The sequence below is a fragment of the Ictidomys tridecemlineatus genome, chromosome X, assembly GCF_052094955.1.
Source record: "Ictidomys tridecemlineatus isolate mIctTri1 chromosome X, mIctTri1.hap1, whole genome shotgun sequence".
Taxonomy (NCBI): domain Eukaryota; kingdom Metazoa; phylum Chordata; class Mammalia; order Rodentia; family Sciuridae; genus Ictidomys; species Ictidomys tridecemlineatus.
Genome location: NC_135493.1, coordinates 96,964,585 through 96,982,258, shown reverse-complemented (window position 1 = coordinate 96,982,258; position 17,674 = coordinate 96,964,585). Strand labels below are relative to the sequence as shown.

The 17,674-nt window shown below is 41.2% G+C and overlaps 1 protein-coding gene across 1 annotated transcript; it reads right to left on the bottom strand.

Moving 5' to 3' along the window:
* Window positions 1–14,113: 14,113 nt before the first annotated feature.
* Window positions 14,114–15,358, bottom strand: LOC144371644 (ferritin heavy chain-like). Its single transcript, XM_078034008.1, has one exon. The coding sequence runs from the start codon at window positions 14,781–14,783 to the stop codon at window positions 14,232–14,234; it is 552 nt and encodes a 183-aa protein (XP_077890134.1). The 5' UTR covers window positions 14,784–15,358; the 3' UTR covers window positions 14,114–14,231.
* Window positions 15,359–17,674: the final 2,316 nt, after the last annotated feature.

Genomic DNA, 17,674 nt, shown 5'->3' with positions numbered 1-17,674 from the left:
TTCTTTTCCAAGAAGCAATCTATCTAAAGCCTGCCTGGCCTAAATGAAAAGGTATGTCACATTCCTCAGCAAACTACCTGTTATTTGTACAAGAAATGCAGGCTCAAATAACTTCAGTCAGAGGAACTCAAGTTACCCTGAAGGGGGAGACCTTTGTGACCCTTTACATAAACCAGATCTTGGAACTTAAGGTGATAAGGATAACTCCTCCTAATCATAAAATCTGTAAGAATATGTGGTTAAGAATCCAATTAGAGCCGGACGCAGTGGTACATGCCTGTAATACCAGCGACTCAGGAGGCGGAGACAGGAGGGCTGTGAATTCAAAGCCAACCTCAGCAATTTAGTGAGGCGTTAAGCAACTCAGTGAGACCCTGTCTCTAATAAAAATACAAAATAGGCCTGGGGATGTGGCTCAGTGGTCAAGTGCCCCTGAATTCAATTCCCAGTAGCCCCCTCCCCAGAAAAAAAATCCAGTTTAAAAAAAAAAAAAAAGAATCCAATTAGAACAGATCGGCATGGGCCAAGGTAACCTAGAGTTTTCATGGCAGTGGGGACTTGAAAGTCTGATGTCATCTGCTGTCAATCAAAACTTAAGAGGTGACTAGGTACAGTGGTGCACACCTGTAATCCCAGTGACTCGGGAGACTGAGGCAGGAAAATCACAAGTTCAAAGCCAGCCTCAACAACTTAGTAAAGCCCTAAGAAACTTAGTGAGCCCTTTTCTCTAAAGAAAAAAGAAAATGCTGGGGATGTGGCTCAGTGGTTAAGTACCCCAGGGTTCAATCCTGGTGTAAAAAAAACAAAAAAACAAAAAAACAACAGAAGTGGACCTGGGTGGAATTCTCTAAAAACTTCTCCAGGATTCTCCAATAAAACTGGAATGCAGGAGAGACATACTATCCATCTCCTCTGTGAGAGGACCCACTCTCTGCCTTGAGAGTGTCCCCTTTTCCCTCTTCCTATCCCTTTAGTAAACTCTTCTCTGAAATTTTTCTGACTTGATTGAAGGAATCAAGGTTTGAAGGTGGGGATCTCCATGCTGCCTCAATTTCCCAGAAGAACCCCCAACCCTGTAACACTATCAGGTCCTCTCCCACATCACGGGAGTTCTATCTCTTCTCACTTAAATAAATCCTACTCTGTTCACTCTTCCCTTTCATCTTTGTCCATGGACTTTATTCTTTAAACTTGTGAGAAAAGAACCCAGAAGGAAATTGGTGAGACCTACAGCCCTCACAAACCCCATCTACCAGCAGAAGCAGGAGACATTCTCAAGGAAGAAAGTGTGTCCTCTCAATGAGGAGAGGGACAGCTTGCCTCTCCTGCACTCCAGTTTTATTGAGGATCCCAGAGAAGTTTCCAGAGAGTCCTGCCCTGGTCCACCTCTAGGTCATCTTGGCCCATGCTGACTGGTTCTCATTGATTTTTTTTTTGTACCAGGGATTGAACCCAGGGGCACTCAACCACTGAGCCACATCCTCAGCCAAATTTTGTATTTTATTTAGAGATAGGGTCTCACTGAGTAGTTTAGAGCCTCACTAAGTAGATGAAGCTGGCTTCAAACTCACAATCCTCCTGTCTCAGTCTCCTGAGCTGCTGGGATTACAGGCGTGCGCCACCCCACCTGGCCTCTAATTGGATTCTTAAACATACATTCTTACAGATTTTATGGTTAAGAGGAACTATCCTTATCTTCTAGAATTTCAGGATCTGGTCACAAAAGTCTCCTGGGTTCCTCCCCCATTTCCTTTTTCCTATCCCTTCAATAAATTTATTCCTATTGCTTTGAGGAATATGTCTGAAATCTTTCTGACTTGATGGCAAGAATCAGGGTTTGAAGGGGGTTTATTCATGCTGGGGCCTTCTTGGAAGGCCCACTTCTGTAACACTACCACTGAGCTACACCCTTAGCCCTTTTTATTTTTTATTTTGAGACAGGCTCATACTAAGTTGCCCATGCTGGTCTCAAATTTACAAACTTGCTGTTCACCTTCCTTCAGCCTCCCAAGTAGCTTGGGAATATAGTTGTGTGCTACCATTTTGAACACATGGCAACCAAATGATGGATGTGGGAGGTAGGAAGCAAACCTCATATCAGCAAGCTTTCCTTTATTCTGCAGCAAAGTCAATCCATCAGGCATGGGACAGCTCATTTTCTGGATATGGAAAATGGCCCCCGGGTTACAGAAGGAATCTGGGTTTTACAGTTTACAGTGAGGGTGAATTAATCATTGGAGACTGTGGACGTGCAGTTTGGACAGTCAGGGACCTAGTTGTTCAGGTTAAAATTTTAACTCAGAAAGGCAGTTGTAAAAATTTTGAAACTCATTGTCACTGAGAAAAGCTCATAACTAGGTGGAGCTGGGGCTCAGTGAGTTGCCAAGCCCCTGGTGAGGTTTGACTGACTCCAAACTAGCTGAGCACGAAGGATTGGTGAGACATAGGGTCATCTTGTTTTGCTCAGAATTCTTTATCCCTGGGAGAACGTGCTGAACCCAAAGCTTCAACTGATAACAGCTCTGCACTTTGGCAGGGAGCCTTCTCAGGCCAGCGTCAGCATAGCAACTGGGGCATCTTGATCTGCACCTTTGCACAGGCAGTTTCCAGCACAAACTAGCCTCCAGAGAGTCAGAGGCCATGATTTGATTCAAATCACCACTCTCCATATTTCATAACAGGGGGAGGGTGCTTCTTCCATTCTTCAGATCTTAAGCCTTATTTTGAGTTTCCCATTGAAGCAGTAATATAGGGTTAAAAGTTGTTGATGCTGATGGTTAATAGAAAAGCACTACTTACTCTGTTTAAGATAAATGACAGGAAGAAGAGTATAAGGTTAAAGTTTAAGTTGGCGACAACTAAAAGAAAAGCATTGCATAGGTTATGCTTAAAACTAATAATAAAAAGACCTCCCTACCTACATCCATTGTTCAAGACAAACAACAAAACATCAAATAGATATATGCAAGCAGATCTCACCCCAAGCCCCTGAGGGAAAGTAACTGAGATCCATTTTTAAATGCATTTCCATGTTAAAAAATACACCCATGGGGGAGTCCTAACACAATTTTAGACACTTTTTTTCAGGGTGGGGCAGAAACAACAGAAGTGTGTTATCTTACAGCATCTGTGGCCCAAAGTCTGAAACAAAGGTGGCTTCCATGCCTCTCTCCTTGGCTTGTAGATGGTTGTCTTCTTCCTGCATCTTCACATCACCTTGCTTTTATGTACATCTATAAACACAATTTTTGACCATGTGCAAAATGGTGCAGATGCACTGAGAGATTACAACACAATCATGAATACTGCGATATAACTTATAAATATGCAAATTCCCAACCCACAGCTGTATAAGTGGTCACTTTGCTTTCTGGCTATTCTGTCTTGCTATGTGAATCAATGTAATAAATACCTCTTACTAACCTTCTCTTTGTTGAGTGTGTTCAATTTGCTTCATGAATGAGGTAAAGGACCCACTGATCTGTTAACACCACCAAGCTTTTGAGGTGTTGAATGATCTAGGAACAACCCACACACCTGCCAATGATGTCAAGAAATTGGGGGGGCTTATATAAGAAATACAGAAAGTTGTCAAAGAAACATGAGAGATAACATGCCAGCCATGTGTTTAATTACCCAATTACATACCCATGATTTCAATTTTAAGTGGTATTTAGTCCTTACAGGGGAGTATATGGAGGAAAACATGAAATAGCTCCTAAAGGACCAAGGCAATGCCCTATTTGACTGACTCTAACCCATAATGGGGGAGACATAGAAGGGCTTAGGCAACCAGGACAAGATGGTGAATGAGGAGGTTGGGAGCAGAGATAGAACAAAGGATCATGGAGAGGGTCTTTAATGAGGTCAACTTCCCAGTTGAGGAAAATGCTTATGGATACAAGCAGGTGACCAATTCAGACAGATACTTTCATACTTTTGCCCAATAGAAACACCAAAAGAGATGTATGCACAGAGGGGGCACCAATCAATAATAGTGAAAAGAGTGTGGACAGGGGAGGTGATAAGGAAAGGAGGAAATTCCAGAAACCATAAAAAGAACAAGCCAAAAGTTCCCCACTGGACTCCAGGCTCTGGGGACCCTTCTCTTTGAAGAAGTCTGTTACTGTTGATTTTGCAATAGACTTGCTGCTTGCTTTCTATCTCTATGTCCTTTTTCTTCAATTCTTTGCTGAATGGAAATAACAAATCCAGCACTACTAGACAGTAACAATAATAGGTACTCAATAAATATCTGTAGATTCATTGGTTTCCAATTCAGACTTGGGGAATAACTAAAGAAATAAGGACTTGGGAGTCTGGGGGCCTATGATGGGTTTGAAAAGAGGATGAAATGCCATTTGTTACTTTTCTCCTTCTTCCTCTGAGTTCCTCAGGATGTAAACTTTGTCTGGGAGGAGGGTGTTACATCACTCAGAGGTGGGCCCTGAGAATAGGAAACCATTGGCTTATGTGTCTGTTTTTATATAAGTACCATTGTTTGGAATACTTTGATTACTTTATAGTATATCTTTAAATCAGTAAGTATGGTACTTCCAATTTTTTTTTATTTCTTAGGATTATTTTGGCAATTCAGGGTGCTATTGTGATTCCATATGAATTTTAGAATTTTGTTTGTATTAACTCAAGTATATATTGCCAATTAATTTTCAACAAGTCCACCAAGAAAACACGATGGGGGGAAAGGACAGTCTCTTCAATGAATGCTTTTAGGAAAACTGGATGTCCACATGCATGGACATGTGGGGTGAAGTTGGACCCTTATCTTACACCACATGTAATAATCCACTCAAAATGGATTAAGGACCTAAACATAAAAATCTTAAACTGCAAGTCTCCTAGAAAAAAAATATTGGCCTTGACAATGAATTTTTTGGATATCACAACAAAGCACAGGCACAAAGGCAGAAATAAACAACTGAAGCTGCATCAAACTAAAAAACTTGTGCATAGCAAAGGAAATGTTCAACAAACTAAAAGGGTGGCCAATGGATTGGAAGAGAATAATTGTGAACCATATACCTGATAAGGGGTTAACATCCCAAATATATAAGGAACTCACAAAACTCAATAGAAAAAAAAAAGAAAAAACAAGTAACATGATTAAAGAATGAGCAGAGAACCTCAATAGACTTTTCTTCAAAGAAAACGTAAAAATGACCAACAAGTAAATGAAAAGAAGTTCAACATCACTAATTATCAGGAAAATGCAAATTGAGCCTGTAAATAAACACAATGGTTCTGCCCCCTGGTGAGTACAAAGTCAATAAGCAAAACCAAGAGATAAAAGAAGAAAGTTTTATTACTTGTACAAGTAAGGAGAGCACTGGAGATAATACCCAAAGCATCGTGTCTTCCCCCAAAAAAGAAAGCAAGGAACTATTATTGGGGGAACAAAAACATATTCATATAGGAAAGAGTCATCATCAGATGTAGAGGTGGGCACATTCTTAAGCATTCTCAGTTGGAGATCAAGTTTCTTCATACATCCCATGTCCAAAAAAAAATGGCAGACAGGGATACCTCCTGGGTAAATAATTTAGCATTATAGTAAGCAAACTTTACTCTGGGTCACCAACAAGAGTAAGTTAGAGTGACCCAGTGATTTTGGCCATTCCTTGTAGGTTTCTCTGGAGGCCCTTATCTGAAACAAAACAACAATTTGGAATGTTGACAGTCATTTCAAGGGGCAGCAGATTCCCCTCCTCCATAAGCAGTACCCTAAAAGTACCTGCCTAGCAAGAAACTAAGTCACAATAAGATATCATCTCACACCTGTTAGAATGGCTATTATCAAAAAGTCAAAAGATAACAAGTGTTAGTGAGGATGTGGAAGGAAAGGAACCCTGGTATACTTTTATTTCATTTTTAATTTTTAAATTTGTTTTAATTATTATACATGACAGTAGAATGTATTTATGCACTTTGATATATCATACATAGATGGGATATAATTTCTCATTTTTCTGAGTGTACATGTTGTAGAATCACATTGGTCATGCAGTCACATATATACATAAAGTAATAATGTCTGTTTCTTCTACTATCCTTCCTATCCCCACATCCCCTACTTTCACTTCCCTCTGCCTAATCTAAGGTAACTATTTTTCTCTAATGCCTCCTGCCTTATTGTGAATAGCATCCACATATTAAAGAAAACACTCAGCCTTGGGTTTGGGGATTGGCTTATTCCACTTAGCATGATATTTTCCCAACTCCATCCATTTACTGGCAAATGCCATAATTTCATTCTTCTTTAATTAGAAATTTGTACAATCATTTTGAAAAGCAGTATGGTGGTTGTTGTGAGCAAGTTATACCATTAACATAGACTGATACCTCTGTCTTTCCACAATGTCAGAATTTATTGAATAATAATAACCTCACAAGCTACATCACTTTTCATTGGTTGCAATTCCCCGAGTACTCATGGGTCACTTGATTGCCATAAATCAGGCAACCACAGGGTCTTTCATTCCGATCTCAATTGTTAATATTTGTAACACTTACATACATCACACAATTATATAGGTTACAGAAGAGTTAAGACAGGGTTAAGATTGCCACAGGGTTTCAGGATGCAGTGACTACAAGAGCAAAGGCAGAGAACAGATATAAATGCATCTCTGTAGGCATCAGATGAGATTAAGAACCAGCCCAAGAACCTGTTCAGGGGGCAGAACTGTCAGAGCACAGAACTTATTCTAGCTCAGTGATTGAATCTAGCTAAACTGAAGCTTGGGAAAGAGAGCCGGAGGATCACCTCCTCTTTGACCTCTTGGTGTGTTCACTGGGTGGGTTAATGATGGGGAGACAGGGTAAAAGTCACACAGTCAGTGTAGGTAATGAATGATGGGGGCCAGAGGGTGACAAAAGAGTCATAAAAGAGAGAACCATGGGTTGCTAAAGGTTAACCTCTGTGCTTGTGCTCCTTGGCACTCTCTAGGTTGCTAACAATTAACCTCTGTGCTCCTACTCCTAAGTCATGTACGTATACAAGGAAGAAAGAGAAGACAATGATTAAAGAGGTTTTGAGTTCTGTAAGAAAGGCAAGTCCACCCCCTCCCATGGATACCCAGCTCTGGAGTGACTTCTCTTTGGAGAAGTCTCTCTCTATCACTTTCTTAAATAAAACTTGCTTGTTACACTTGACTGGGCCATTCTTTCAGTGTTCATTCTTCAACTCTGAGGAACACAGAACCTGTATCCACCAGACCAGTAGTAACTGCCTTAGCTAGTTTTGAGGTGCTTCTTTTATAGGTTTCAAGTAAGGGGGACACATCTGATAAGATTGATAAGCTCATGGGCCTGACTTTTCTAATATGCCCAAGCATCTATATGCTTCTGATTCAATAAGAACACAGGTGGTCATTTTTATTAGCCCAATTAATTCATCAGTTTGTGCTTTACAAATAAATATGCTGTTGTTTACTTGTAGAAACAAGGTGTAGGGTCATTGTACCTTAGCACTTATACTTAAAATGGAGTTGTAGCTCAGGGCAAATTGAGCTTTATAAAATGTAGTAACTTAGGCCTATGCACTGCTGAAAACTACTGTTCTATACATCACAGAGTAATTCAGCACAGGGCAAAGCCTGCTTTCCACAGTGGCTCTTCAAAAAACTGAAAAAAAGATCCATCATATGATCCAGAAATCCCACTACTGGGTGTATATCCAAAGGAAATTAAATCATTATATCAAAGAGAACCAGTATGCCTATGTTTATTGCAGCACTGTTATTGTTAGGATGTCCAGTGCAACTCCAGGTCCTTGGTGGAGCAAACAAAGAATTGAGCAAGACACACAGAAGTAACAGATAAAGTACAGATTTACTGAAGGTGAAGATAAAACTCCATTAGGTAGAAAGGAGTGGGCCGAGAGCAAATGAAGCTCAAGTCCTCAATGTCTGGAAATTAAGGTCTTATATTCTAAACTGTGGCCATTCTTTTCCCTATACAGACCTGATTGAAGGCCCTAGCCAATTTTCTCCCATTGGTTACCTTATGACACCTGATTTGAATATTTTCCAATTTCTCCCCCAATGGTTACTTTAGAAAACCTAGTTAAGACTACTATCCCCTTTATGCCCATTGGTCATTTTAAAATTTGAACCTATGGTGGGAATTGTCATGGTAATGGGATTTATTGTAAACAGGGACAGGGCTCATTTCCTTGTCTTGTCCTCCAGCTGCTTTTTTCTAATAGGGTGTCTCTGCCATCTTGGTGTCCCTGAACTCCCACCTAACAGCACTATTCACAATAGCCAAGCTATTGAATCAACTAAGATGATCAATAACAGATGAATGGATTTTTTTAATGTGGCAAAATATACATAATAGAAAGTTATTCAGCAGTAAAAAGGATTATGTCATCTTCGAAAACACAGAGGAGTGGAAGTAGTTTCAATATTATAAAGCACAATAATATAAAAAGTTTGAAACAATTCTTTATAGGGTTCAGGATAACTAGAGAAAAGTTCGAAGGTTTACAATACATAGAAATGGTACCATTCTGAGAAGACAAAAATGCTAATTACATTAAATTTACACAATAAAAGAAGCCTACGTGATTGGATGGAATGGGCAGAAGAATGTGGTGGGGTAAGGGCCTCCATCCTGGAGCAACTGCTGCGCACAGCAGGTAAAAGGCGGCGGGCTCAGACCCAGCAGTTGGCAGGCCCAGGAGGGCACCAGTATAGAGCAGGACGAAGGTTCGCAGTGGGATGGGTGTCGCTGCGGCTGCTGTCGACCCCCATCGGGCCAGCCGCCTCCACAGACCCATCTTCCCCAAGCAGCTGGATGCACGGAGCCCCAGGGACTAGTCCCTGCGCGCGGCGGCTGGGCTGCTTATCTCCTCGGGTTTGGACTCAGGCTCTCGGAACCGCCTGGTGTCCTCGGGCAGCAGCATGGAAGAGGTGCGCGTGTCGGTGCTGACCCCGCTGAAGCTGGTCGGCTTGGTGTGCATCTTACTGGCGCTGTGTCTGGACCTGGGGGCAGTGCTGAGTCCGGCCTGGGTCACCGCTGACCACCAGTACTACCTGTCCCTGTAAGAGTCCTGCGGAAGCCCGCCAGCTTGGACAGCTGGCACTGCGAGTCCACGCTCAGAGGCGACCCCTGCCACCCTCCCCGGACTGTCCCGCGCCCCACTGCCCCGACGGCCACCGCCCCTCCCCACCTCTCCGGGTCCCCCGCTCCCATCGTTTCCCCCTGTCCCGGCCCTTCGCGGAGCCTCGGCCTCCAGACGCGTCCCTGCATGCACCCCTCTCCCCGCCGGGCTCCAGGTCGCCTAGCCTAAAGCGGCGTCCCACGCCCTCTCCCTCCTCCCGTGGCCATTCCTCCCGCTCTGGAGTAACAGGTATGCTATTTTGGGTAATTGTTATCGTTTAAGGCGAGAACCATGTGGCTGTGTAAAAAATGCAACTCCTTCCACACCCCCGTTAAAAAAGAAACGGGCTAAACGCCCAACTCCCAAGATGTGTGGGTTCCCTGTTCAGTTTTTCCCACGCTCTGTTCTCTACTGTTTCAAAGAGTAATTCCCTTAGTTACCTGTTAGAGCCTGCGTTTCTGGCTGTTTTACTACAGTTCATCTAGGTACTCCCGAATGAGATTTGGTTTGATTTTATTTCCTTATACTTTTCAGAGATATGGAGAGCCTCGCCTCTGTAGCCAGACCTTTCTCTTTTCCAAGAGCTATTCCCAGATTCCTGGAACTTTACAGCTTATTTAGCTAGCAAGAGAAGCTGCAGTAGGTTCCCCATTTGGGCAGATCTCAGAACAGAGTTGATGCCTCAATAGCATCTTGGAGTGGAGTGAAAACTAAATGCTACAAAGGGTATCATTGAAATGATTGTCCATATCAAATAGAGATTAGATAATATTGTATAACTAAATAATGTTGTATTAATGTTAAATTACCTGATTTGGGTAATTGATAGTGGTTAAGTAAAATAATATCTTTTTCTTTTGACATATTCAACTTATTTCCAAATGGTAGGGGAAAAATGTATTTGTGTGCAAATGAGAAGAAAACTGACAAAATGTTAAAATTGATGAATATGTGTAAAGGACTTTCTGTCCTATCTTTAAAATATTAAGTAGTTTCAATATTATAAAGCACAATAGTAGAAAAATATCTTTAAAACTTTTTAAAATTATTTTAATTAAAAATATCATTCATTTATATAAGGTATTTTTATATACCTTAAAAATACACACAATGTAAAGAACCAGAATTTGTTTTAAATATATGAGTCACATTTGACTCTGAACATTCCATGATATTTGGTATAGATAGTGAAGGTTCTAAATAATATTTAGATCACATTTACAAGTGATACTTAATTCTACTTAGAGTATATAGTAGCTCATGATCTTTCTAGGAATATGGCTACTTTAACACATAGCCAGCTATGTTAAAAACACACATAGACATATTTATGCACATACACAAAATCACATGAAGTAATGTTAGTGAGACATAAAACATCTGGTATCACTCATTTAGCATCTAGTATTTTCATGGTGCACGGGGCTGGATTTTTATTCAATGCCAACTTCTGGTAATGTAATTTCCAACCACAAAAGAGTTCTATGGAATTTGTACCTCTGCCTTGTGCTTTCCCATCCCTGGTCTCCTTTACTTGCATGTAGCTCATAGTAAACATTGGTGAAGAGGAGTAGTCTTATGGAATGGGGAGGGAAGTCCACATATTGCTTTATTTTGTTTGAAAGGGAAAACATTTAAAAACAGTATCAGCTTTCATTAGCTTCCTCCATCCTTTCTCTCTGAATGAAAGTAAGGATATTATTAACTTTCTATATCAAAACCATATCTGAACTAAATGCTTCTCTCCTGCCAAGATGATGAATCTTAGCTCTCAGCAGGGTGCTGTGGCAACACATCAATGCATAGGGAAGTAAACTTAGCTTTTCCATGCAGGGAATATTATTAGATAGATGCTACTTTTAGACTTCCTCAAAAAAGTAATTTTTAATTGACAACAATGCATACACCTTTGGAATGCAGATTTCAAACATACATAAAAATGTAAACAATTCTTTGAGAATTTTTAAATTGCCAATACTCATTTTTTCCAGATGTTTTATGTCTCACTAACATTACTTCATGTGATTTTGTGTATGTGCATAAATATGTCTATGTGTGTTTTTAAATAGCTTTTAATTTCAAAAGCTTCTCTAGCTTCTTCAAATGTGCAAATTTATTTGCACCAACACTCTGTGTTGCCTGGTTTAATTTCTTCAAAAATCCATTAGCTAATAGGTAGCATTTTAATCTGGAATTGGCTTTTTCTCCTGTGAGGAAAACTTAAAAGATACACTAATAAGCATTAAAATGGAATGAAAACCCCATGTGGTTAGTTACTATACAAGGTGGAAACTGCCAGATGCTCTTCAGACAACACAAGCAACCTCCTAAACCTCTTTGCGTGAGTCAGCAGTGAAGTAACACTTAACTCACAAGTACCGCATCTGCTAGTTTCCTCATCACATATGTGTGTCTTTCAAGTAGCAATTGTCCTGGGCAGGAACAGTGACATAATTTACCATGTTATATTTGGACTTCAGCACATTCCTGCCGAGCATGGGTGTTTTAGTATAGTAATAATGATACCACTACTTATATTCACTACTCTAAGTGGATATGCTAAAGAATTCTGCCATTGGATAGCAACAACTCAATCTAAATTCAGACTCCTTTTGTTTTCCTTTAGATTTTTTGCTAAATAAATAAAATTTAAATAGAACTCTAGTAGACCTAATAATGTAAACCCAGAGAACCCTGACTTGTATGAAAAGGTGGCAAAACAACATTGATAAACTTGATCCAAATCCATTCCATAATTGTGTGCAAATTCAATTACTTTATTTATAGTGTGACATATCTAACCCCAATCCACTGTTCTTCAGAAAAACAAAATTTTTCTCTGTGATATATAGAGATATTACACATGAACCAAGATATTCTATCCAAGAAATAACGAAACAACTATGTGTATACTCCTGGAATTCTTTTTACTTTTGTATACAATTAAATTTTAAATCATATTTCAATAAAAACATCTTCCTAGTTTGAAGTTATAAATATTGTTGCCAGAATTTAATCCCTGTTCATATGAAAGGGTTATAAAATCTCTATAAACTTCAAAAAATTCATAATTATTGACATGATAATTTTACATATTAATGGGATTAACTAGGGTATTTCCATGTTGCAACATCGTGCATTGATCATATCTAACTACGCTGTTTCTAACCTCCATGGGATTTGAAGTCACATTACAGACACTTCAAGATGTTTTAAAATTCTGTTTTCCAAAGAAATTTTAAAGTTTTCCTTTACTGAGGAACATATTTAATGAAAGCAAAAAACAGGTGCTTACTTTTAAATGACTAATATAGCAATGAATCTAAATCTTACTTAATTATGGACATGTGTATTTCATATAATAGAAAATATAGACTTCTTGCCAAGTATTTTTTTAAGTATCTAAATTAGAATCAACTAAATGTTATGCAATTATACTAATAGTAAGCTCTCAGTTTCCATTCCTCCACACTTCATAAGTACAGCCATTTATAAAACAGATTTACAGCATGGCCAAGTGAATATGTCAGAATTTCTTTCACAAAAGCAATGACCAAACTGGACAAAATTGTCCAAAAGAACCATTTCAGTACTCTGTTAGTTGACAAATGGTATGTAACAAATTGAACATGTTTAAGAAAACCAGTGGCACTTTGTGGCATTTTTAGCCTAAGATGTTCCCATTCTGCCTCCCCACCACTAGCTCTGCTATAGTAGCTCTACTAGAATACAGCAGGCTATGAGGACTAATACTCTGGGCGAGGAGAGGAGGGGTTTTATAGAGCAGAGAAATCTAAGGTGATGTTGTTGAAAACAGTAACTATCACAATGGCAAAAATTGAGGAAGACCAACATCACAGCTAAATTGGAATTGCAATATGGGTTAAGGTAACCTACAGACAGGAAAATCAGTCACATTTTTTGTGGGATGTGTGTGGGGGGGTACCAGGGATTGAAGTCAGAGGCACTCAACCACTGAGCCACACCCCCAGCCCTATTTTGTATTTTATTTAGAGATAGGGTCTCACTGAATTGCTTAGGGCCTTGCTTTTTACTGAGGCTGGCTTTGAACTCGCGGTCCTCCTGTCCCAGCCTTGGGAGCTGCTGGGATTACAGGTGTGCTCCAGTTTAACAGCGATGTAACAAAAAGGATATTGGTGGACCTTAAAGAGATCCCAAGTATCCCAACTATTATGGAAGGCTATGTCCACTCTCAGGAAAAGATCGTACAACACCCTAGCTAGCAACTTGTGCTTGGCTGCAAAAGAGGACTTGTGTGCCCAGAGAGTAAAAGCAACACAGTCTTATAAATTTACTGAACTGAGTTTTCTGGAAAGTCTGACACTTGAATACATCTCTGAGTCAGATAATTCTATTCTTTTTGCAAAGTCATCTAAATGGACTTTCAGTTATGCAAATGAAATAGTAAAACTCCAAATCAAAAAAGATCATTTTTGAGAAGTATGCAGCTTCAAGAAGTCAATGGCAGCAGGGTGTGGTGACACACCCCTATAATAAAAAATAAACAAATAAATAAATAAATTTACTGAACTCAATTCATATTAAATTCATATTAAAAGACCCATCAGCAAAGACTAAATATTAGTATCCTCTTCATGTTAAATTCATATACTGAATTACCAACTGGGAATGTGACTATAATAGGAGTTAAGTCCTCTAAGAAGCTAATTAAATAAAGTTAAATGTGGTCATAAGGGTGGGGTCCTCATCCTTTTAAGAGGGCATTGCAAGCCCTCACTTTCCCACCACCCCTGTGTGTGTGTGTACAGTGAGAAGGTGTCCATGATAAGCTGATATCCTTAGCTACCTGCAAATAAGGCATGGGTGAGTGAAGAGATTCCTGAATCCCCATTATAAACCTACAGGGAGACCTACCCTTGAAAAGTCGAGAGTTTCCCTCATACACACACACCCCAACTGAAAACCTTTATTTCATTAAAAACCAAATAAATAACTTTATTGGAAGTAACAATCAAACTGAAGGGTCCAAACTGAAGGGAACTTGCTGAAAGGGCTATGTGTAGGCCCGGCCTGGGGACCCACCCGGGGTGGCGAGGGTGGCATGGGCTGGGCACAGTCCTGCTCAGTCGTCCTTGCAGCTGTGGCCCAGGGTGAGCCTGTCAAAGAGGATCTCGGCCATGGGGTCTTCCAGGGTCTGAATTCTGCGCAGGTTGGTCAGGTAGCCGGCCAGCTCGCGGATGATGAGGACCTGCTGGTGCAGATAGTGGCGCTGCAGGAACTGGCAGAGGTGGGGGTCGCCCCTCTCGGCGGCCAGGTGGTGCAGCTCCAGGAGGCCCTGGTTGAGGCTCTTCTCCAGGTGGAAGGCGCACTCCATGGCCTGGAGGCCGCTGTGCCAGGCGCTGCCCTCGGGCTGCTGGACGTCGTGGAGCCGGACGTGGCCTCCGCGCTGGTTCTGCAGCTCCATCAGCTTCTCGGCGCGGTCCCTCCACTCGTGCGACAGGCGCAGGAAGAAGCTGGCGAAGTGCTCCAGGGCCACTTGTGGGCGGTGGCAGAAGAAGGCCAAGGACAGGTAGACGTAGGAGGCGTGCAGCTGCCCCTGGATCTGGCTGTTGACGGCGGCCTCGCAGTCGGGGTGGTAGTTGTAGCGCACCTGCGACACCATGATGGGCACCATGACGGGCGCGGGCAGGAGGGGTGCCACCACGAAGGCGAGGGCGGAGCGGGCTCTGGGGCTGCGCAGTGGGCAGCGGCGGCGGCCGCGGTAGCGGCGGCGGGGTCCCCGGGGCGCTGCCAGGGTGTCTGAGGGCGGCGCCTGGGGCGGTGGGCGGTGGGCGGTGGGCGGTGCCGGGGCCTGGGCGGGTCTGACCTGGGCGGAAGGCAAGCGGGTAATGGCGGCCGTGGAGCCTGGCAATGGCGGTGGCGTTTTCCTGGGGGTTGAGGGTCAGGGGTCAGGGGCCTGGCGGTACCCGGCTGTGCCCTGCTGTGCCCTGCTGTGCCCCGCAGAGTTCCCTCAGTAACCTGGGCGACTCCGCTGGGCGTCTCACCTGCGTAATGTTTAAGTTACAGGCCTAGAGGGACGGGCGTCGTGGTAATGGTGGTCAGGTAAGAAGAGGCTCATGTGAATACTGTCCAGTGGGACCCTCTCAGTAGAGGCAGGGCTTCTGGGACGGTTAATCTCACAGGCTTCATTGGAACGGCAGCTTTCCTCAGTGACGTCAGTGTCTCGACTAACGACCCTTTTGATTGTGTCCTTGCTCCATTCCCGGAAGTCAGTAAATCCAGCCACTGCCTCCTTTCTCCTTCCACTCATGATCATGCTCACACTTCTCTGACAGCAGAGCTTCACTCCAAAATCTCTGCATCCTTCTACCTTTCCATGTTTCTTCACACTTTTCAGACTGGTTCCTCACTTCTCTATTCTCTCTGGAACCTTCCACCACCACCCTAGCAAAACATGCTTTATGTCCTCTCTGGACTCCCAAATGGACAATCTCAATGGTCTCTTAATATCCTGGATCAGCTCACTCTCTGTACCTAGACCATGAATTTCTTCTTGTGTAAATACAGCATTCTCTTTGCTGTGTCAGAAAAGAAAAGCTTTAGGTGCATTCCTAGGGAAAGCAATGTTAACCACGTAGAAGTATTCATGGCCTTCACCCTCCTCTTGACTTTCCGCTGCCACTCAGGTAGCCTTGTTGTTGGTTTTTATCCTCCCACTGCGAATCAGTAAATCCTAAGGTTAGTCTGAGAAAGGGACTAAACTTGCAAAGGTAGCTTATTCAGGATAGATTTATATAGATAGTTCCTATGTATTGTCCTGAATTGCTATTTAATTTCAAGTGAGCCCATCTTGCTTTCTAAAAAGACTGTAAACATCTTAAGGTGAGAATCCTTAGTTATGGATATTTGTCTCTATGGCAAAGCTTCCTGAACTGGGGACTTAATAATAATCATATCAAGAGATCTTGTTTTAAGCTATTTTCTTTTATATGGCATAATTTTATTATAATAGCAATGTAGTGGATATTATGCTAGATTATTTGAAGAGTAGTAGATTCCTGCTGGCACAGTGACACATGCCTGTAATCCCAGCAACTTGGGAGGCTGAGGCAGGAGGATCATGAGTTCAAAGCCAGTCTCAGCAACTTAGCCAGGCCCTAAGCAACTTAGAGAGACTCTGTCTCAAAAAATAAAGGGGACTGGGGATGTGGCTCGTGGTTGAGTGCCCCTGGTTCAATCCACAGTACCAATTTTTTTTTTTAATAAAAGGGAAAATAACAAAACAAAAATATAATTTCTCCAAGAAAAATAATTGTATTTGAGTTAGCCACCACCAATAAGCAAAGGAGTGCTTACTAGTGAACTCCTATTTTGCAAATAATTTTCTTCATTTTAAGCAATAGCTAAAATTAAGAGTGATCCATTTGGAAACTGTCATCCAGGATTCATGTCATTAAATTGTTTTTTCCCTTGGCTTATTTCCTTTGTGCCTTTGCAATACCTGCTTCATGTTCTCCCTCCCTCCTTCTCTTCTATAAATATATGCTGAGTTTCAATTCTGTGATGTTTGTGGCATTGGGCAATTATGTAAAGTCATCCATTAATCCTCACTAAAATGCCTTTCAGCTTGTTGTTATGGTTTCCATTTTATAGATGAGGAGCTAAGCTCCCTGAAGCATGAGGTCACATAGGCAAAATGTGGAAAATCAGGTATTCGGGGACATGATTTCTGACTCCAAATATGAGGCTATGCCTACCTATGAAACATGCATCTTCTTTAATAAATATTTTGCAATAGAGGAAATCTAGCTTATTGATTCCAGTTTTGGTGAGATGGGAGACTGAAATCTTCTTTCTCGCTTGTCTTGGACATCATCACTCTCCCAGTGAACTATTGCCCACTATCATGTCTCAAAATACTGTTTGATATACCTGAATTTTTTATTTCCAAGATGCCTTCATCAATGTTGCACTGAAAATATCTGAGCACCTGTTGTGTTTAAAATGAGGCGATGGGTATTAAGATATAACAGGAGATTATTAGCAGAATCACTGGCACGTGTAACATTAAAAGTAAATGACAGTAGCCTTTGTTTTGGATGTGATTACGTTAGAAGTGATGGGGAAGGCATGTATTTTAATTTCAAAAAATGTAATAAATTCTTTTCAACCAGGAAAATGTGAACTAGAACTTTTTAGGAAGGAAGAATTCTATCTCACAGAGACAAATTCACATTTTTTTGTAAAAGGAGATGAAGCATTTTCATTATTAAAAATGTAAGGGAAATGCTATAGTATGGTAATAAATCTTATAATTTAAAAAATCCTCCTCTTCCTTTGTTAATTCATTTGCAAATAATTATTGAGCATCTACTTTACACTCTGTTCTTTCTAGGTGCTGGTAATTTCTATACTAATTAAACAAAGTCCTTGTTCTCACAGAGTATTCATTCTTCAGAAGAGGAGAGAAAATGAACAAATGAATAAATACATACCATCTTGTAGAGATTAAAGTAATAATATTCGAATTAAAACAAGATGTATTAGGCAGGGTACTCCAGAGAA

Coding starts and splice junctions, on each gene's coding strand:
- LOC144371644 (XM_078034008.1), bottom strand. CDS start 14,783: ATGGTGCCCATCATGGTGTCGCAGGTGCGCTACAACTACCACCCCGAC.